The 23,415-nt window shown below is 37.2% G+C and overlaps 2 protein-coding genes across 2 annotated transcripts; one reads left to right on the top strand and one right to left on the bottom strand.

Moving 5' to 3' along the window:
• Positions 1 to 3,787: 3,787 nt before the first annotated feature.
• LOC108223913 (uncharacterized) lies at positions 3,788 to 13,730 on the bottom strand. Its single transcript, XM_017398384.2, has 11 exons — positions 13,452 to 13,730; positions 13,320 to 13,358; positions 12,815 to 12,906; positions 10,577 to 10,826; positions 10,316 to 10,435; positions 10,172 to 10,247; positions 6,735 to 6,943; positions 6,420 to 6,528; positions 5,808 to 5,900; positions 5,012 to 5,172; positions 3,788 to 4,618 (listed from the first exon to the last, which is right to left on the bottom strand). Exons 1-11 carry the CDS (start codon positions 13,608 to 13,610, stop codon positions 4,064 to 4,066), a joined length of 1,863 nt encoding a protein of 620 aa, XP_017253873.1. The 5' UTR covers positions 13,611 to 13,730; the 3' UTR covers positions 3,788 to 4,063.
• A 499-nt stretch (positions 13,731 to 14,229) lies between these two features.
• Positions 14,230 to 16,716, top strand: LOC108221411 (protein FAR1-RELATED SEQUENCE 5-like). Its single transcript, XM_064093853.1, has one exon. The coding sequence runs from the start codon at positions 14,230 to 14,232 to the stop codon at positions 16,714 to 16,716; it is 2,487 nt and encodes an 828-aa protein (XP_063949923.1).
• The last annotated feature ends 6,699 nt before the right edge of the window (positions 16,717 to 23,415 follow it).

Genomic DNA, 23,415 nt, shown 5'->3' with positions numbered 1-23,415 from the left:
CTAGACTTTCGAAATTTTCAATTTAGTCCCTCAAGTTTCAAAAGTTGCGTTTCAAACCCTGAAGTTTTGAAAACTTGCAGTTTAAGCCTTGAGGTTTCAAAAACTTTTATAAACAGTTTTATTTAATTATTTTTATTCCGAAAATCATTTAATTATTTTTAAAAATAGTTTTTAATTATTTCTTTATTCAAAAATAAATCTAATTTAATTTGTTAATTAATTTTAATTAGTAATTAATTATTATAATTAGTCAGTTAATTCAAATATTAATTGATTAATTGTTTTAATTATTTATTAATTGATTTTAATTGATTTATTAATTAGATTTAATTGTTTTAATTGTTTTAAAAATCCAGAAAAATAGTTTCAAGCTTTAGAAAATTATTCAAAAATATACTGAAGGTTCATTAATCAATTTCAAGTGATTTCGATCCTTATTTCGAGTATTCGAACTTGTTTATTCAGTTATAAATTGATTCGGTTACCCGTTTTTATTCCGAAAAATGTTTAAAAATTCACAATAAATACCAGAAAAATCATTTTAACCCCAAACCTTTTCTGAAAAGTTATTTCATTGATTCTCTTATATGTTATGTGCTATGTGTTACTTGATTAATATGTGAAATGCTTATGTGAAAATTGTATGACTGTTTTATTCGTATCTTTTGAACCATAAATCGGATTTAAGTGAAACGAAGGGTAGATAGAAGCTTGTTTCGATTATGAAACAAATAGGATGATATGAGAATGAATATTGATAGATGAATATTATGATTATCAGAGAAGGACAGGCTTAGAAAAGGGAAGCAAGTAGTGTTGGAGTGATTCTGTTTAGTGAAAGCTATAGAGAGAAGTAAAGCTTCTGAATAAGGCAAGTGCTCTATTCTCAACTTATACTTCTGTAAACTCCTTGAGTTACTCTTCTGCATATAATGTCATTGTTCTGGATAGATTTGAAAGTACATCTGTTGATATATTGTGCTATTGATCCTGATTATTGATAAACCTTATTCAATCCTTTCGACACCTGAATTACAAGCTGAACCTTGACTTTGATTTCAATTAAACTTGTACCCATTTCTTTGAAACTTGGAAACACAAATTATTTACTTTGATATTCTTTCATCCTTGAATTACCAAACAGTACAAACCTATATGTCACAATAATTCACCAAGTTATACAATGTCATACCAAAACACCTAAATTAAATTTTGAAGAATGCTCACACATATACATCCTAACACTTGAATTTCCTTCAAGATAAACATAATTGGAACCTTAAGCCAATTTCAATTGCATTACTTCTTCTACAAACACCAGATTAGTTTCACCATATACTTAATCTTTCTTTCCACTTCAAGCCATTCTTCAAACATATTGTGATGATACTAGAACCTAATTCTAAATTGTCTTTTTATCTTGATAAGTATTGCAACCCTCGTTATAATGATTCTGATTTAACGATCATGATTTTGTTTTAGTAATATTGCTTCTGTTCACACGGTATTGATTCGGAATTATTGAGATATTGTTGATTTCATTATGTTGTTAAAGAATTGGATAGTTTTATAAATGTGGACCAGATTCGTGGTCAGACCAGATTCGTGGTCATTAGGCCAATGTGTGCCTTGGATCCAGTAATAGAGCTTGGAACAGACCTAGCCCGGGGTTAGTGCGTGACTGATCAGCAGCCTAACCTTGGTTTTTAAATAAAAATATGGATATCCAATTCTAATCACTGCTTTAAAAAGGGATTTGATATCCTGATTCATTCTTATTAATAAATGTTGAACTTCAGTTATTGTTTATATTACTTGCTGAGCTTGTAAGCTCACTCTTGCGAATCTTTATGTTCTTTTCCAGTGAAGAAAGAGAATACTGTTAGCGAGGACCCACAGGCTAGTCATCAAGCCAAGGTATCAAGATGAGTGTTGGAGAGCCTTGCTAGGAGTTGCTGATACTATGAACTTTTGAGTATCTTTTGTGTGTAAGCACTGCGCTGAGGTTTGTAAGTTGTAAGATATTGACTGGGATTTGACGTATTGTAATATAAGTTAAGTTGTGGCTTGTTTCATACTATAACCTGAAGCGATCCGTGGATGTTTAGGGTCGTTGCATATATTATTATTGTTTACAGGCTTATATTGTGGTGTGACCCCCAAGTCTATGACCCGGATTTGGAGGGTGTCACAGACGCTAATAAAATAATGTTAAAATTTAACTTATATATAATAAATTTAAAATGATATATATAGTCGCCCGTGCTTTGCACGGGTTTAAAGCTAGTATTCATAACTAGACAGAAACATCCGGGGAGTTCAATTGCTTAACCAAATTCTCAGAACAAATAAGGTTAGAGCATCTCCAAAAGAAGTAGCATATTCGTGTTCGTGTAAAATAGATATTATGTAAAATTTGTTAAATCTGTAAGGAATTGTGCTTGAGTGATATAGTTATAAAAATTAGTTATATTCAAACAATAGTTTTTATTGTTATTTTCAAATTTCAATGGCTATCTTTTATCTAAAGAGTTGTGATCAAATTATTATTAGGTGTAATGGGCTTAATAGAGGATGTTATTTTTGAAAATATGTAAGATGCCATGAGATTAATAGAAATCTAACCTTAATAAAGAAATCCAATAAAGCTCCAAACTCCGAGCTCCAAGTTTCAAACTCTAAGCTTCAAATTACTGTTAAGATCTAAGCTCAAGCTTTTAACTCCAATAAGATCCAAACTTTCAAACTTCTAGTTCCAAGCTTTAAGCTTTGTGTATTTTGTGTGTATTGGGTTTGTATGTTTTAAAAATTGTGCATAGGAAGAAGAGGTCATGTTTTGAGGCTGTGGATCTAGACACAATATAATGTAGAGTATGTCTTTGTACGCCTTATTATAGATTATGCTACATTATATAGCGTATACGCTATATAATGTAACATATACGCTCTTTTAAATTGCGTAAGCCCAGTATCTACTTTGATTTCATTGCGTTGATTGCCCTTTCTGCACAGCTAGAGATCAGTTGGATGGGTCCAACTTTGTTGTTAAATTCATGTTAGATTCTAATATCATGAATAATAAAAGTTTAGCTAATTTAAAACTAGATACTAAATAAAATTTTAGATTAGATTCATAATCCTTTATTGTTCTCTTCTGGGGTTTTCGGACCAATGTACATGTTGATTGCAATTGCAATCTAAGAGTGAACTTCCTTGTTTAAAAAGAACATCATGATCGCATATTTCAACTAAACTCAACTCATTGAATCCAGAGAAATTATCAAAAACACACATGTAAATGTTAAGTGGACCTATAAAGTTGCACTGTTAAAAATCTGTTATTGACCCCTGATACAAGCAATCCAGCTGTCAATGTTAAAACTCCTCGAGGTCATCATATTATAAGTTTAGGGTGTGCATATATACCTTGAGGTGGATATCCAGGCCATCTATAACTACAAGGTATTCTTTGTTGAATTTCGTATAGAATGCAAATTCTTATCTGCTATGGCAGCAGAGCTCTGGCAAATACTTAGCTGGAGAGATTCAGGAGTTGCAGCAATCTTCATCCTCGGTTCAGGAATATATGCATTCTGTACCTGTAAACTTCTTCAAGAGATTGCCATCCAAGTCAGATACAGCTCTATCATAAACAGATAAGTATATATTGTTTTCAGTATTTCAAGGTCGAAAAATGCTAAGAAGCAGTGGGAATCAAACACAACCACATACAGTAAATAACTGAAAGCAGGCTAGAAGCAGTGAGAATCAAACATAACCACACAAATAACTGAAAAGCCCTGCATTGCTACCGAGCATTTTCATTTAACGAGTTGTTCCAATCAATTGACAAAGGAACATGTAACAATTAGCTACTAGTGGGAAGGTGTTTTCCCGCAGTGGTCAACTAATTTTACAGATATGATTACATCAAGTACATATATTGAAGTATATCAATCTAATTTGCAACAATCAGTTCAAAATGAAAAATTGTCACCAAAACTGTGAAAAACAATGGAAAGCTATCCTTCTGAGGAGCCTCGATTATACATTCAGCACAAATTTAGGAAGAAAGGATATTTGATGCAAAGTACAAAAATAGAGCTAGAATTGTCAAAAAGCTTGCACATATTCCACCCAAAAGGAGCCTATCAACAGCAGTCCACATGTGCGCACCTGCTGCACTTTCTTGCCTTGCTATATGTTGCAATGAATCATCCTCTAACTTTGTTGTTTGATGATTCTTCCTCTTCCTTAGCAACCAACCAAAGACATTCAAATTACTTCGATCATCTGCCCACGAGCCACTCTTTGAGAGTGATCCTCCATTTTCTTCTGTTAAATTTAGTCCTCCACAGCTCTCATGTCCACATGCACAAGCATCCAACTCCCCTGCACATGCACACGACTCCTCTAGATTGGAGAGGGAACAACAGTTCTCGCTTCTGTCACTTCTCTCTTTTGACTCCACATTGTCTTTAGTTGAATTTAGTGTTTCAATCACTTCCCCAAAAACTGACCACCTTCCTACAGATGTAATTCTAATTATTGCTGATGTCCCCAACATGCTTCCTGGGCCAACAACCAGCACCTGCATGTATCCCTTGGTGTGACCCACCTGAATGAAAAATAATAAACCGACTAGTAAAGAAACAATATTCCAGGATTTTATCTACAAATCATCATACATGAATAAACTAGAATTCTAGTGAGTCATGCTTCCATAATATAAGAAAACTAATTTCTACAATACATGGCTGATAATGAGGTTAACAGTCGAATGACATTCAAAGTACCCTACTACAAACCACAAAGGATATTAACATCTCTTGTGACAATTCCACAGGGCATATTTAGTATTTACAACCTCATTAACTTGCAGAACCTACATTTGGAGCACTCTACATGCAAAATATGACACATTTACATATCCAGCTCCATTACACCACCAGCCTTACTGGATTTACAAAAATATACCAAATACTGTATATCAGTTTGCTCAAGGACTTACCAAATGTTTTCCATCAGTTGCTATTTCAGTAATCCATATTCTCTCTATTCTGCCTTCCATTCCATTATAGGGTGTAAAAGATTCAAAAACGGAAGTCAGTTCTCGACTCCGCTTCTTCACTGAAGTACTTGGGACTTTCTTCATCCTTGCAGCAGGGGTTCCTAGACATAAGAATGTGGGTGAGAGAGAGTATAATACTAATTTGTTGCATACACTGAGCTAGTCCTATTTCCTGTAGTGCAAATCAGAATCAGTGAGTAGAAATATAAGACAGCCAAATTGATGCAGATATACAAGCCGGCAATGACATTATTCTGTTCCTTTTTGGTGTGTGCCATCTGGCAAGGGGATAGAAAGTGACACATTTGGCCAACAGAAACACAAGTTTAAAAAATAACAGAACTTGCACAAACAGAGAGTAAAAATACAGAAAATAACCTAGTATGTTCATATTAATCACTCTAGAATACGATGTCTTTTAATCAGCCTAATAAAAATTCATCCAATCATCCTAAAAGCATGCTACGGCAAAGAATGCATGCATTTTTAATTAAGTAAATATTAGGGTGCCTATCTTGTGTTTATTAGAAGAAAGTAAGTCTTTTATATATTTATTTTCCTATATTTTAATTTGTATGTTGGTGTTAATAAATAGTTAATCACAACACCTTTCACCTGATTTTTGAACACTTGATGGACCATCAACTTATATACCATCTAAAAATTATCATGACAGAGACAAAAAATATTACATTTGCAAATCAGAAAAGAATCAAATTAGAGAACTTAAGCATACCAGGACGAGGATAGAACTGTGAAATGTGAACTTGAGGAAACTTGTAGTCCTTTATAAGGTTAACAGTTTGCGCAAAGTCCTCATCAGTTTCACCTGAAGATAATTGTATTCTTTAGATCATAATCATAAAATAATAAATGTTTGTACAGAACATTATTGTTCACATAGTGACAACCATAGCTCTACAAGATACTTTTACAAAACCGATCTGAACATATCAATGCTTTTATCAAAACTACTTGTAAGAAGTAGACAAGTTGCCAACTTGTTTTAACAAGTAGACAAGTCATTCACATATATAAATTTATTCATTAGATACAAAATATTCCATGAGTGAAGTGTGAACAAATGGTGAACATTACCGTAGTAGAATAACAAGTTGAAATCCAACAATATCCATAAAAGATCATAGTCAAAATAAATCCATTATCCAGATACCAAATATAATTAAGTTGTTGTCTAAAAAACTTAACCAAATGTTGGTGTTTATAACAATTTGTTTGTGTAAAATCCAAAACAAAAACTTAGGTTGTATGTAAAAACTGTGTGTATAAACAAATTACATAGAACTAAAATCAGTATGATCAAAAGTGGCATCTGGCTGCAGCTAACCTGGAAAGCCACAAATGATATCAGTAGCAATTTGCATCCCTGGAACAAGTTCAGTTAATGTATCTACTACAGTCCTGAAATCACCAACTGTATACTCGCGGTTCATTGCCTGAAAACATATTGTTAAAAACAAAAGAAGAGCTGTAGCTTTCAATATGTACTTTACCAGTGCTAAGGTGATTTATTGCCCCATAGCTTTTCCCTATACACTGGGTGTATGGGGGTTGAGAAAGAGCAATAATAATAAGAAGACACAAGACACTACATAGTTGGCTCAACCGAGGGTACAAATAAGAATGTAAGTCCTGTACTCACACTCAAGATTGCATCGCTCCCTGATTGTACTGGTACATGGAGAAAAGAGTACACACATGGATGACGCAAAACATCTGCTATCTCCTTCAAATGTTCAAGTATATAAGGAGGATTAGTCATCCCAATGCGAAGCATTGTGCTTCCATCCAATGGAAGGGCTGCTACAATAGCATTTAATAGAATGGGAAGATTGACTCCTATGTCACGACCTGCAAAAAGAACAGAGAAGGTATATCATTTACAAGGGCATGATAATGCACGACAAAAGAAACGCGAAACTGTTTGGGAGCAGTATAGGAGGCTGTCGAGGCCCAATCAATTAGTTTTAATGTTTTATTGGTTATAATTTGTTTTAGAGTGATATTCTCTTATTAGCTATTAGAATCAGATTTGTATTAGGAAGTACTTTAGGTTTAGTATATATAGGAATATTAGCTTGTAACCTAGAGGAATATTAGCTATTCAGAGTTTTATGATTAGATTAATATATAGTTGTTTTCCACTCTCTTGCGAGAAGAGAATTATCAAACCCTAATCAGCCCCCATCTCCCCATCAAGTGGTACCAGAGCTAATTCAGCCATCTTCCATCAACTAAATCACCTATAAAACCTGAAACCTGCCCTCATCCATCTATAAAACCTAACTGCACCATAAAATACATAAATATTGCAGCCTATATAGGCGTCTTTCAGAAATTTTGTCAACACCTTTCAAGCAAACCCAAATCGGTAAACCAACACCAACCAGCCTCCTGTGAAGCAAACCACAAGAAGAGAAGAAAACATAGGAAAGATAATGAAGAAAGCCAGAAAAGAGATCTTCTGAGTGATATTATAATATATACACAGAACAGTCCCTGAACTGGTAAACTGCAAGTCAGGCGTCAAATTTTCACTCGAAGTTAAACAGGAAGTGATTGTATTTGGTGAAAGCAATACCAGAAATCCGGGTATCATCATGTGGTAAGCTGGGACAACATGAGAGCTGCTTTGGTTCAAGCCTGGGGACTATAAACAACAAAATTAACTGAGTTTACAAAACTTGGGCAAGGAACTAAGTCCGTTGCAGATTAAACTCGACAGTTCACAGTTCTACAACACAATCTGAATTCCGTGGGATGAAGATGCTCTTATTTCTTTGTATAGTCGCGGCTTGCATCATGAAATATCAGGTAGAGTATCTAGTAGTAGTCGTTTAAAAGAAGCCACTAAGATTGCACATTCAGTTGAGGATGGTTTGAAAGGGAGGAGCATAGAGAGTAGTTTGTTCTCTAGCCTGTTGAGGAATGAAATATGTTTTTCAGACCCAATTCAAGACCAGCAAACAATTACTAGCAAATACAATCGTGCTCAAGTTTCATCACAAGGTAGTAACACTAGCAGATACTTTAATTGTTAAGATATTGAGCATAAGATGTTTGAGTGCCCTTCTCCAAAACAAAAAAAACCCTTCACAAAGAGTCAATGTGGTGGAAAGAGAAAATTTGGATAATTTATATGTCGAGATGACTAAAGAACACCTCAAAGCGGAGGAACATTAAGAGAAAGCAGCTAATCTTGGCGTTATGCAAGCTCGAATAATCTACATGTGTGAAAACAGATCTTTAACATTCTAGGTTACTCGGACTCGGGTACAAAGTGTCGGACACAACACATATCCAAGTGTCGGACTTGGGAACTTTGAAAATTGGGAACAGGAGGCACTGTCCTATTTTTGGATATGGGTATGGGGACACATCGTAGTATACTAACAAACAAGTATCGTAAGTTAGACATCTTAACAAAAAGTAACAATAAAACTCAAATAGTAATGATTTTGAAGGGGATTTTGCAAATTAGGTGTCTTCTGTACTTTAATCCCATTCTTGCTTCTTTCTTTTTTTTTGACATATTTATTTGGAATTGGAAGTTTGACTCATATTTGATTTTTAAATTGATAAAGTGTCCACATTTTAGTCAAAGGATCCGAAACGAAATAAGTGTCGTGTTCGAGGGTCCAAGTGTCTGACACGGGTACAACAACCTAAATAGAAGAGTCGGAGTAACATAGTTCACATTAAAGTTAAATGTTCTCGCAAGGCATATTCTCTCATCATTGATTGATACTATTAGTTGTACAAATGTTAGAGCATTCACATCCGGTTCTTCATTTGCACCCTATCCTCATTATTTAGAGATATTTGTACTGATTTGTGCAAAATCAGTGCTCCATTGGAAACCCCAAAATGAGGAATAGTTATACGGCTGAAAATTGGATCCCCATATATGGGGGCATACTGTACAGCCCGCATCTCATATCACAGGTACACTTTGGCTGCTTTTTCAGATAAAATAAAGAAAAGAAGCAAGTAAAAGGAACATGGGGATGAGGGATGGGGGATGGGATGGAAATCATTTCTTTAAGAGCTAATAAATTTTAGAGAAATTTTTGAGGACTTACTATTTTTAGTAAATTTATAGGGATAGGGATTGGGGAGGGGATGTGAATGCTCTTATAGCTGCTGAAACGGTTGGGCTTAAAGACGGAGCTTCATCCAAGGCCTTATGATATATCCTGCATAAATGATGCAAAGCTTTCTAGGAGGTGCTTCGTTAAATTTTCAGCTTGAAAGTTCATTGATGTAAATATGTGTAATGTTCTTCCGTTGAAGCCTTCTGATATTATTATGGGACCTCCATGGCTTGTTAATTGGGATGTGCATCATCATTTTGCACTGCTAACATCTATACGGCTGTCAAAGGTGGTCGTCGTTATAGTCTTGCTTGTTCTCATGTGCCAACATTTATGGAACTTTCATGATCTATAGTGTTCCGTGTGATTTTATTGGCTCGATAGAGTCAAGTTTTCTTCAGAACGAGGAGGGAGAATTGATGCAACACAAAAAAAACGAAACAATTCGGACAAAAGAAACGTGAAACTATTTGGAGCTGTGGGTAGCCTATTCGATAAGTTTTATTGGTTCTAATTTAATTAGATTGACATTCTCTAATTAGCTAGTACCTATTCGAATTTGATTTGTATTAGGAAAGTAGTTTAGGTTTATTATTTAGAGGAATATTAACATGTAATCTCTTCAGAGTTATATTATTGGATTAATACATCTGTGTTTTCAGTTTTTCTTGCGAGAGTAGTATTATCAGACCCAGATCAGCCCCCATCCCCCCATCCATCACATGACAATTCACATTGTGTTATTTATTTTCATCACTCATTTCATAATTAACATTATTATTCTGTGTGTGTGTGTCTCTTGCAAAATGATTTCAATTGTAGTGTACATTCTAGCTCATAATGTCCTCTTTTAATTTATTTACCAGGCCGACTATCAACACTTAAATATATAGGAACTAGAAGCAAGGTAAAGTACATATTTGGTTTAAAAGTTTATAAATGATACTGCTTTCGTATATGGAGCACTAAGAAAAGATTTAAATACCATATGCTCCGGTGTCTTCACTACTTAACCAAATTTCTTTAACTCCATCAGCTACGACGCTTCTGACACGTCCGACCTGGATATCTGAAAGTTAAACACTCAACTGGATTTTAAACATAAATACCTAAATGGCATGACACTTACAAGGCTGTCTACAGTGTAGCTTCCTAGATGACCACGAGCATGCTTAGTTTTGCAATAAGTGCAAGCACCTAAACAGCCAACATTGATTGGAAGGATCTCAACAAACTTGTTTTTCCTAACCTGCTCACATAATCCAGGAAATATCATACTAATAAATACCATCAAGGAAGACATTCAAAAAATTGATACATCTCTGACATGTTTACACCAATTACTAGCTTCCTGATAAGAGGATATAAATCAGTGGAAAAATATCTGTACCTTCGGTAAATCAAGTGCCGGTAGGGTCTTACGATTCAACAGCCTGACTTCATGACCTTTCAGTGTCTCCTCTACCACTTCTACCACACGATCAATCTGTTGCACTCCAACTATACTAACTCCTTCCAACTCTTTTATATCTCGACTTCCTTGAGGCACACATCCTGCCACAACGAGGGGCTTTTTAGCGGTTTTACATCTTGATATTAGAGTGTCCATGGCAGACTGGCTCGGTGACTTAACTGTGCACCTGCAAGATGTAACATGAAACATTGAATAATACCAATCAACTAAAAGTCCAAAAAAATGGTATCCTTAAAGTTAAAGTGTTAGACCCACACATGAATTCAAACTTACGGGTTAGAACATCCTTAGAGACACTAAGAAGATTTATTATTATTTTTAGTGAAGGGCTCAGACTTCAGATACACATATCCTTTGACATGGAGACTGGGTTCCAAATTAAGCCTTGCAGGCTACAACATGGTGAGATTCATTGAGGCTTAATAAGTCTGAGTTGCACACTCACATAAAAAAATTTGGCATTTCCATTTTGGAAATGATTCAGATGCGCCAGTACGGACAACATAGGAAAGGATCCAAGTTTTTATCTTTGAATAAGATTTACTTCACCTAGGGGTCAATTGGTAGCTTTTAAACCGTTCATTGTAAGCTGGATGTCACGTGTATGGTTACTTGATTGATAGTGTTTCACGGCCAGAGTTGCATGTGGTCATAATTCTTAGACGTCAATAGCAATTATAATTATTAGGAGTGGTTGCTACACAACCAAATACATAACACCATATCACACCATGACAAGAGTCCTTCTCTACATGGCCTCCTTATTAAACATGAATACTATTGCTCCATGCGGTGCTGCTAAGAAATTAGGTGGGATGGAATGAACATTGTACAGCTATGTGGAATGAACATTGTACTGCTACGTGGGTAAATGATCATGCTTCTAAGTCCTCTCACTATTATTCAAATACAGATATAAACTAGAGCTCAATGCCTTAATCCCACAAATAAAAAAATGACAAGTGCATCACATTCCAACTACTCATTTCCTTCACCAATCTCATCAGAAAAAAATTGCACTCTTTCATGTTTCTTACCTCTTACCTCAATTTTCCCAACATTTTATCATGTTTTTTTCAAATCTATAACCACACGTCTAAGACAGCTACGCACAACTAAATACATATCACCCCTTGACAAGAGTCCTTTATTTGCATGGCCTTTTTCATTGCACAAACCCAAAGACTCAAAAGTTACTAGAGATGAATACTAGTATACTACTGCTCTATGGGAGTATGTGGTGATGTAATGAAATTAGGTGGAAATGAAATGAACTTTGTAATATTATTAGGGCAAATCTTCATACTTTTTTCTCCCACCAATTCATTCAAAAAGAAAATATAAATTAGAGTTCAATCCTGCAAACTTGGAGATAGGTGCCTCACATTCCCATTACTTATATATTCCTAAGTCTCATTATAGAAAATTTGCACCTTTTCATTTTTATAACCTCTCTCCTCAATCTTTTCAATATTGATTTCGATTCTGCATTCTTCCACCAGACAGTTGTGTATTTTCATTTGTTCCTCCAACGGAATTTCAAGATTGGGTCTGGCTACATATGACTAGTGAAGTTTTTAATCCCACTTGGGTAACCTGATATGGCATCTGATTTACAAACAATTTGCACAGAATCTACAGTCTCCAGTCCAAAGTTGTATGTGCCTTTAGCCTTCTTGCTATATAGTTTTTAATTGAATAAGATCTTAACTAAGCTTTTGATCAAGTATCAAGAGCTGTGACAGATATTGAAAAGCTTTAACAGAGATGCCAGTGTGTCACAACAACCTACGTCAAATACACTTAAAATTCGAGAATTGCTTACCCTCTATTATGTGGGACATGAGAAAAAAAATATTTACATATCAATGGTTCAACTATATCATTAGTTGAACCATATAATAGAGGGTACATTTGAGATTTCAAGCTTCTCATCTGCTGCTTTATTTTGTTTCCTTCTATTCTTTTTCCATTAATATACATGCACCCAGTAAAGAGTGTTCAACACTCTAAGTTCGGGAGTCATATTTGTCCTATAGACTACGTTTAAATGGTAAGCCAAAGTAACACATGTTGGAACATCATACCAAAGGCATACAATACATCATAGGAGTGTGAAAGCAATCGATAGCAACAAAGTCAAATCCAACTCACGTATTAATCAACCAAAGGTCCGCCTCATCCGCATTGTCACTTAAAGCGTATCCAAACGACGAGAGCTGACCTGCCATGTACTCACTGTCACTCTGGAAACGGAAACACGTATTAGTACAAAATACTATCATACGACTTGCATTGATTAATCACTTGTAAAATTCAAGCAAAAATTAACCATGGAACAAATATTCAAACTTCTGAGTAGCTGCAGCCGTATATCAAGTCTTGACTTGATAACCAAAACATATATTCAAGTCTTTGCGAAAACTCCGAATATCAGCAAAAGATGTTTAATTCAATACAGAAACCGTATTTCAAGTCAAAAAGTAGTCAAACCCTAAACAAATCTGGAAATCCAAGTAAACAAAGCTAATCAAGCGAAACGAATGATTCATACATACATCAATTGGTAGCCATAGTTACACAAACAGACAGACGATACATTACATTTTAGAAAATTAACAAATCATATTAATATTAATCGGAATAAAAAGCAAGTTACCTGATTATGAGAACATCCGAAAGTCTTGATATAAATTACCTGCAATATCCAGATAGAAACGAAGAAAATACAATTACATATATAATTGAAAAATCAGGAAAAAAAGGAAAAAAATAAATAAATTAACAAGACCTGAGTGCCAGGGATTTTAGGAGAGGGAAGTGGAGTGAGAAAGTGTTGAAAGGAAGAAGGCTGTTTAATCTTTTTCTTGGGATTGACGCCCACGGAAGCTGATATTGGTAGCCGGAAACCTGCCGGAGCTCCGGCCAACATATCCTCTATATCTTCCATCTCGCAACTCGGCTTCGCTACCCCTGTTCGCCGCTGCTGCTCTGTGTTGCTGTGTACTAGTATTATGACGTACGTATTTTGAGAGGCCTGGTTTGGGGCCAAGTTGATCACAACCAAAGTCCAATAATGTTTCTTGGGCCTGTAAGAGCATCTAAAATGCATCACCAACCAAAATAGTGTTATATCTATTATCTAGAGTCCAGGTCCCAGCATATTAACAAACACACAAGCCGCGAGCCGTTGGATGGCGCGATTGACGGATGAGATTTAAAAATCGTCCAGCGCTTTTTTATCGCTGTACGACTAGCGTCCAGCGCTAAAAAATCTCTGGACGGCTTAATGTTTTTGACGCGTACAGCACTTAAAAAGCGCCGGACAGTTGAGTGTTTTTCTTCGTCCAGCGCTAAAAAAGCGCTGGAAACACAGGGAAGTGATCATATACTCACGTACTAAGTCATTTTAGGTTAATGATCTCAAAAGAAAAAAATCTTCCTCGAGGGCTAAAAAAGCAAGTGGAGAGCTAAGGTTAATCTTTGGAGCTAAAGAAAACAAGTGCATACTCAAGTTTGTGGTAATTTCTAACTCTAATCTAGTTGTTTACTTCATTTGTGTTGTTATTATGGCGGATTCTTTGTTTGAGGATTTTGTTCCAAGAAAAAGAGTTAAAAAAGTTGATAATAAGGATTACGTAGATGTAGATGATGTTATTAAGGTTGATAGTGTTGTAGATCGTGTATTTATTGACTTGAAAGGTGATGAAAATGTTGATGATAAAGAATATGTTAGTGTTGATGAAGATTGTATTGATGATCGAAATGTTGTTAGTGGTGATGATGAGGGTGATGAGAAAGTAGAGAGTGATGATAAAGGAGTGGATCATATATTTGATGATGAAAATGAAAAAAATAAAAATAATGAGGTTCCGTATTTAAATCAAAAATTTGATAATATAGATGACGCGGATAGATTTATTAGGGCATATGCCTTTAAGAATGGGTTCGCCGTGAAAATACAACAAACGCGGAAACGGGCAAAAGTTGATGAAATATGTGCGCGAATGTTTGTTTGTAGACTCGCGGGTGAAAATAAAGACAAAAATGTTGTGGATCAAGAAGTGTGTATAGGTAGTAGTAAGGGCACACGTCGGCGGGATAAACTTCCTAGAAGTGGTTGTAAGGTGAGGATGTTTGTTGTGAAAAAGAAGAAAAAAGATTATTGGGAGTTGACAACACTTGAATTAGAACACAATCATGATCTTGTATCTCCTAGTAAGATGAGTTTGATTCAACGAGAAAGACATGTGACGAGTGCTACAAGAAATCTTATAAAAACATTAAATGTGTCGGGTATTCGCCCTAGCCAAACCATGAGTCTTTCTAGCAATATGCAAGGCAGAGTCAGTAATGTTGGATTTGGGAGCCAAAATATAAGGAATGTAGTGCGGGATGAGCGGAAGAAAAAGATACAAGTTAGTGACGCTCAAGCGGGGTTGGATTTGTTAAGTCGTCTCAAAGAAGAAAGTGGTGGGAAGTTTTTTGTGAAAACTCAAATGGATGGAGAAAACCGTTTGAAAAATCTTGTTTGGGTGGATCCTAAATGTTTGATGGCCTACAGTAATTTCGGAGATGTTGTTGCATTTGATACGACATACCAAACGAATAGGTATGCCATGCCATTTGTACCTTTCACAGGGGTCAACCATCATTACCAGTCTGTTTTGTTTGGATTTGCACTCATGCGGGATGAAGTAAAAACTAGTTTTGAATGGGTGCTAAAAACTTGGCTTGAAGCGGTTGGCGATAAACACCCGAACTCTATAATCACGGACCAAGATCAAGCAATGGCGGGGGCAATTGCATCCATACTACCCAAAACTCGACATTTGTTGTGTTCTTGGCATATTAGCCAAAAGTTCCCGAAGAAATTGAAAACCCTTTATATTAAGCATCCGGGAACATTCAAAGTGGACTTCAACAAATACATATACCATTCATTGACCGAAGATATTTTTCAGGAGAGGTGGAACGATTTAGTGGTTAAGTATGATTTGAAAGATCATTCATGGTTGCAAGGATTGTATTTGTTGGAGGAGAAATGGATCTCGGCGTACACTAAGAGTACATTCTCCGCGGGTCAGAACACGACATCGAGGAGCGAGGGAATGAATGCATTCTTTGATAGCTATATTAGTTCTAGTACGGGATTGAAGGAATTTGTAGAGAAGGCACAAAAAGCTATCGATAGGCAATTCATGCAGGAAAAGGAGGAGGATAATGACACAAAGAATAAAACCCGTTACATGAGGTTCAAGACGGCTTTGGAACAAGATGGGGCGTCTGTGTATACGAAGGAGATGTTTCGGCAATTTCAAATTCAATTGGTAGAAGCTTCTGAATACTTTGTCGAGAAGGATAAAGATCTCTTAATGTCAGGGGATGAAGTCACACATTATAGGTGTTTTAGACCCCTGACCGAAGTTGACAAAAGAACAATGTATGAAGTGAAGTTCAACAAAGTGGCCATATTGGGTACTTGTGTGTGTCGAATGTATGAACATTTGGGAATCCCGTGTCGACATATCATTGTTGTTTTTAACAAGAAAAATGTTGGCCAAATACCCGTTACATTTATTAAGCGTCGTTGGACGAGAGATGCTAATAGGGTTAATGGTTTGCTACCGTATGCTATAACTTGTGATGATCCAACATATACAGAGTTGACACCAAATCAAAGGTTCAACCATATGACCTTGTTAACAATGAGTTTTTGTCATAGTAGCATGGTTTCGAAAGAAAGATATGAGTATGCCCTAGAAGTGATGAATCGAGAAATTGCAAATCTTGAGAAAATAGGCGTTGATGTTGATGTTTTTCCTAATACAAGTACTGAGATTCCCATTGAACAAAATATTGGTCATGACTTGAATGAGCCGGTACTGGACCTTATAGTGTCTCAAACGAAGGGCAGGAAGAAGCCACAACGCTTTAAAAATCCAATTGAAGGCCTTAGTAAGAAGAAGAGAAAATGCAAGCAATGTCATGAAGAAGGCCACGATATAAGGACTTGCAAAAAACTAGATAAACAAATTAGGAGTTCTCAAATGTAACTTTTACTATAATTGTATGGAAAATTTTATGATTTTATGTTAATTTTCTATGATTTTATGGAAAATTTTATGATTTTATATGATTTTATGTGATTTTTATATGATGTTATGTGAATTTTTATGATTTTATATGATTTTTTGTGATTTTATATGATTTTTTGTGATTTTATATGATTTGATTTGATTTTTAATTGAGTTCATATCATTTTAATTTGTAGGTGAAATATGGAAGGAGGTGACATGAGTGACACACTTAGCCATGTTAGTGATTCGCTTTCTCCCTCGGGGAGGCTCTTAGTGAAAGTTGGTTCCATTCTTGGTCGACCCCGTCGGACAATGAGATGCTTGATATTATTGACCGGTTGCCGTTAGATGGTCCATCGTATGCAAACGAGTTCTTGGTAGATGCTCCCGTGGTTGAGGAAGAGGATTTCAACTTAGACCCTATGGAAGAAGAAATTGAAAGTCAAGCGTGTGGATGGATTGCTAGTGGAGAAATGGATGCATTAGATTGTCCATCGTATGCAAATGGGTTCTTGATAGATGCTCCAGTGGTTGAAGAAGAGGATTTCAACTTGTACCCTATGGAGGAAGAAATTGAAAGGGAGGGGAGATGGAGTGAAGCGTGTGGATGGATTGCAAGTGGAGAAATGGAGGCAAAGGCGAGGAGATGCCCGCCACCATATTTCATTCACATTAGGCTTTTGGGAGCGGACGCTTTGGACAAAGACAACCGTTTTGTTCTACATCATTGGGATGGAGGCCAACTCGTCAATTGTGATCGAATTACTCAGATAAACAATTTGTGTCCACGCAAAACACATTACCAAATGGATCAGTTTCGTATCGCATATGTTAAGGGGCTCGTACATAATTTGTGAACAGAGAATCTTTATCATATGCCAAATCCGTTTCTTCTTGCCAAGTTTAGGTTGTATGACGGGTCCGAGTCTATTGAAGTTTCGCTTGGTGATGACACGAAAGATCATGCAATGATCACGACTAGAGAGGTTCGCGAGGGAAGTGTTTTGGTGTTGTATAACGCCACTTGTTCCATTAGCATGGACGAAACCCCTCACCATGAACTTTCGATTGGCTACTCCAGTATTTTAGGCATTTTCAATTAATTTACCGAATTTTTATGAATTTGTAAAAATTTCCTATTTTCCTAATGCGTATGAATGTGTAAGAATTCCTAATTTCCTAATTTCTATGAAATTTTAAGATTTTCATAGGCTTTATATCAATTTCTATGATTTTGGACGATTTGGTAAAAATGCTGTAAAAAACAGCTTTTTATACTGCCAAAACCTGCAAAAAAACTGGCCAGGATGGCCAGTTGAGTTCCTGCCTTTCCAGCGCTTTTAAAGCGCTGGACACAAAAAACAGGATTCGCCGTCCAGCGGTTTTTAAGCGCTGGACGACAAAGACTGTTTTTTGTGTCCAGCGCTTTAAAAGCGCTGGAAAGGCAGGAGCTCAACTGCCCAGCCTTCCCCTGTTTTCTCTGCTTTCCCCTGTTTTGCTCTGTTTGGGCAATCAAAATCATACCAAATCAACAAAATCATACCAAAATCAACAAAACTACCAACTCAACAAAAGTATACCAAAATCAAACCAAAATCTACAAACACCTCAACAAAATTCATAACAAACTCAACATAAATTCATACCAAATTCTCAACATAAATTCTTACTAAATTTCGGGGAAGGGAATAGGACACGGTTGTTAAATAACCGATATAAATGAAGGCCGCATTATATAGATAAATGAACGAGGTTCTACAAATCCAAATGGATAGAAGTTCAAGTACAAAATGTTTCCTTCAAATGAAAATAACATAAACAAAGCTACTTCCTAGAAGCATTCTCCAGCCTTTGCTTCATCAGGAACCCCGGAATCATTCTTGCTTTTCCCCTTTGAATCTCCTTCGCGATCCTATAGCGAAAAGTCTCAATATCAGAACTCGTCCAAGTCATTGACTGTAAATGGAATCCTTGAAACATATAGTCCATGTACTTCATCACAAAAATACCGCAATCAGTGTGGTTGCTTTGCTTTGGCCTTCTGATCAAGGCACTAATTTGAGCCGGGCCCTCTGGCAATTTATGTTGCAGCCTCTCGCAAAATCTAATCAACTCGGGCAACATCTCCGTCTGAAATATGTTTAATCAAGTCAGAACTAACAATAAACATACTCAAAAACATATTCAATAATGACATGAGTGGGTGCATTAAGTGTATACGTACCACTATTTATTCCTCCTCCGGGTAACTTGCGTTATCATATAAAGGATCCAATATGACAACGCCCCATGTCATCACGGAGAAGACAGATAGAATGCAGTGATTGTCAGTCACGCAAGTCGGGAGGAAGATGAAATCAACATTGTTGATCGTCGGCCCCACTTCAGCACTTCCATAGTCGCAGTAGAAGTTATGCAACTTCACGTAGGACTCGGGGTTCTTCCAATTCTTCGTCTTCGCAAGGGGAATGAAGAATGGATCCATAAAAAAGTACGTTGGCTTCCTCTCAAACACCGAAGCAACGACCTCCTCCCTATCACGTAACAACAGCTGTGGCATGAACAGATAGCTAAGAGTTAGTAACCACAAATATGAAAACGCAAATATACATAAACCACATAACTCCACATACATAACATAATTGTACATAAATCACATAATAATTCAAAACGGAATACACATAGAGGTTTAGGAAAGTACCATATACGCATAAATAATCCGATCATCAATCCAAGCTCCCGGAGCCAGTGTCAACAAATTCACGGGCTTCAACTCGTATAATGCATTCTTCACACACACCCCCCCCCCGTCTAGCTTCACCACACTATCTTTCCAACCCCAATCTGTAGCTATTGTATCTTGCTTTGCAAAAGAAAGGGGCTTGTTCATCTTCCATTTCCCCTTTCTCAAACTAACAAGTGCCATCTTCTCGGGACGGGAAGAAGATGCTGGCTCGTCAGGAATATGCTGCGAAGGCTGAGTCACGGGAATGATGTCCTGCTCAGCGACACCTGCCAACCCTGTACCAGACAAGTCAGCCCGATCTAGATGCTCAAAGACTGGAGGGGTGAATCCCGGTCCCTTCACAGTCCTCATGAAGCGAGTGTATCGTTCGACAAACTTGGCTGCAAGTTGCCGAAAGTCGGGGACAAAACTAGCAGGAAGACGTGCATCCAACTGCCAGACTAGGTCTATACTGGCCTCAATCTGCAACAATCCACAAGTGAATAAGTGGCCATAACAAATAATTATAAGAGGACAGTCTCAATATCCTACTTAACAAAACACTTACAAGCTGGAAGACCTCGTATTTGTCGAACAACTCACGACTCGCATAATCTGATTCAGGCACGGGCTTTGGCCTCCCAATGCGCCTCCTCGACACCTCCATATACCAATCCATGTAAGCATCCTCAGTAGTGTAGAGTATATCATAACAAAGGGCAATGTCAAGCCTGTCACAAAACCGCCTCCACTGCGCAATCTCTACAAACCACACAGCCATCCAATTCTCTGCACGGAACCTCTGCTTCGGCACCCTGTATGTGGTCATGTCTACAGGGGCGGTCGGAATGCATGGCCTCAAGCCAAACTGCCTCAAAACCCTGTCAGAAAGCTGGTACTCGCAGATGTCGAAGCATATAAGTGGAAGCCTAGATTGTCCGGCAAAGTGTGCCTCAATCTGATCCCAATCCATATGACGAATCACAACGGGCTCACCCTCGTCCTCGTCAACCTCCTCTTCCTCCTCATCATAAGGAGTCCACTGCACTCGATCTGACCCGACACCATCAAACTCAGCCCTATAGTGTGGCAAGTTGTGGTGTGGACCCTTAGAACCCCGGCGCCGCTTCCCAAGCACTGGCTTCACCACCACCTCTTCCTCCTGTCCAGCTTCCTGATCCTCAATTAGAACAGTCTTCGTCTTCGGATATGCCTAGTATAGTGCAGCCGGATATCTAATAGCCTGAGGATATGGAGTAGGCAACCCAATATCAAACCGCTCGTAACTCCAAATCTGAAGTAGCAACACACAGCCAGCAATGTGCGTTCTCTTCTTCCTCACAGCCATCCCCAAATCCCTATACAGATATGCCAAGACACCTGAACCCCAGGAGTATGTATGAATTTGTGAAACATCACGAAGAAGCCCAATGAACCTCGGATGAACAAAACTCCTGCTCCTCGTAGGGAAGAGTACAGCCCCCAGAACCAACATAAGGTAAGCCTGAGTGTGAACTGCAATCCGCTCAGGGTCACCCTCTACACCTGCCCGTCCATATCTCTCATAAAGCCAAGTAAACTTGATGCCCGACTTACTCCAAGCAGCCTCAAAATCTGTATCACTGAGTGGCTCGAACCGGTATTTCTTAAACCACGACGCCGGGTTCTGTATGGCTGGACCTGCTAAGGGTTGCCCAAGAATAGGCATACCAAGAATATAACCAACATCCTGGAGAGTAATAGTCATCTCACCCCGCCTCATGAAGAATGTGTTCGTCTCAGGCTTCCACCGCTCCACAAGTGCAGACACTAATGTCGTGTCATTCTGTACCCCCACATCCTGGTCAGCAAACAATCCAAATCCCACGGCGTGCAGCAGCTCCTTCTGTGCATTAGACAAAACCCAAACGTGAAGTAGACGGCTGGCACCAAAACACTCTATAGGCCCCCTGTCTATGTCCCTCCACACATTATCACTAACATGGTAGCTATTGTCAGTGATAACTACCCGACTGCTCGGTCCTGGCAATATCTCCTTCATCTCTACAATTCCCAAACAAACAAAGAACGATTAAATTCCCAAACAAGACATGAACGATTCAAAAAAAATATGTATACACTATCACAGAATACAAATATGAAATTTGAAAATAAATGTTGAAAATGAAAAAGTTCAGCTATCTAACTTAATATGAAAGGTGTATAAAACTAAAATATAAATAATAATATTCAATATAACACAATTATTATTTAAAAGTGATATTCCATTTATTTTAAACATAATACAATAAAACCACATTTGTATTATACAAATGGGAGAAAAGTATTTGAATAGAAAGAGATAAATGTCTACATGTATTTACAAACTCCAAGTCCAATGGGAGAAATTAGACACGGTTCCTAACTTCCTGCTGTGATTTTAGTTACTAGTAATGTAATCAACTAATCAGTGAGTCTGAGGTTCGTAAAAATAAAAAAAATCAGTGAGTCTGAATGTATGCACTCCTGCAATACTGTACCATCTAGTCTATAATCTCAGCATTACCTCAGTAATCTTTACGGTTAGGAGCCTCTGAGATCTTGAATTTACCACTTCAATTTCAAGATTGAAGCACACACTTTGTTAAAAACAAACAGTGCATCAAAATTTGTTAAAAAGAAAAATAAATGAGACTCTCAGTTTTCAGATCAACAACACATCTTTGTAGTATGGTTTACAAGGATCAAAGGTTAAGTTCATACCGCAGAAGCACACACTTTCATGTTCAACAGCACATTTACAAGCAATTTGCAGGTATAAACAAATGCAATTGAATTCTTAAACTACAAGCAATTTGTTCACTGTGGCATTTCATCAAACACATTGCAGACATGATGTAACCGGCCTATATATACACAACAATTCTCATACAAAGCATCCCACGCAGGTATAAGCACTGATAAAATGATGTAAACACGGGATAAAAGCAGCAATATGAATGGAAGATGAGGTGTGTGCTTATACCTTTCTTATTCAACCGATCCTCCTTCAAATGCTTGCAACCCTCCTAATTCGGGATATAATCAAGCTGCTGGATGTCACGTAATCACGTGGGTGAGCACTTCGTGTGGATTTGACAGGTGAGATGACGTGCTTGGATGGAGACGTGCTTCGATGGAGTCGTGAGTGAATGATGCGCGCTTATACTGAGTTTTGAATTGAAACCGAGTACTTATAATCTCTCTGTGTTTCCAGCACTTTTTTAGCGCTGGACGTGTAAAAAATAGTTAGTGGTCTAGCGCTTTTTAAGCGTTGTACGCGACAAAAACATTAAGCCGTCCAGCGGTTTTTTAATGCTGGACGCTAGTCGTACAACGGTAAAAAAACGCTGGACGATTTTTAAATCTCGTCCGTCGATCGCGCCATCCAACGGCTCGCAGCTTGTCTGTTTGTTAAAGGTCCCCCAGCATATGATTGCTGGGGACCTGGACCCCTATTATCTATTATCTATTAATCTATTAATCTATATAAAGCCTACTGCGTTTTTGGCTATCAATTGTCTACTTTGTCTCTCTATTTTTTGTGTATCTTCAGTATATTGCCACTCTATACATACGGTATATCCACGTGTGAGCATCTCAGCCACACATCCTCTGTTCTGTCTACTTCTTCAAATTGTCTACAGACGTAAAGCTTCTTTCAGAAGCTGAACCTTTTCACACAAATTACATACATACGATTCAAATTTTAAATTCAAATCATGCTTTCAAATTCTCTCACCCTCTGATGGTCTCTATACCCTCTCTTCCTTTCTTAATACAGAAAGCTTCTTAAAGAAGTTGCTGCTTTCCGGGTTCTGTTCAAACACCCGGCTTTCAAAATTCAAATCATGAATTGGACCATGTTAGTACCCATATCTCCCTTCTTTAATTTCTAAAAATACAATATAAATCCAGTTCCTACCTTAGCA

This window comes from Daucus carota, chromosome 5 (assembly GCF_001625215.2).
Source record: "Daucus carota subsp. sativus chromosome 5, DH1 v3.0, whole genome shotgun sequence".
Lineage (NCBI taxonomy): Eukaryota > Viridiplantae > Streptophyta > Magnoliopsida > Apiales > Apiaceae > Daucus > Daucus carota.
This window is presented reverse-complemented; position numbering and strand designations above follow the sequence as displayed.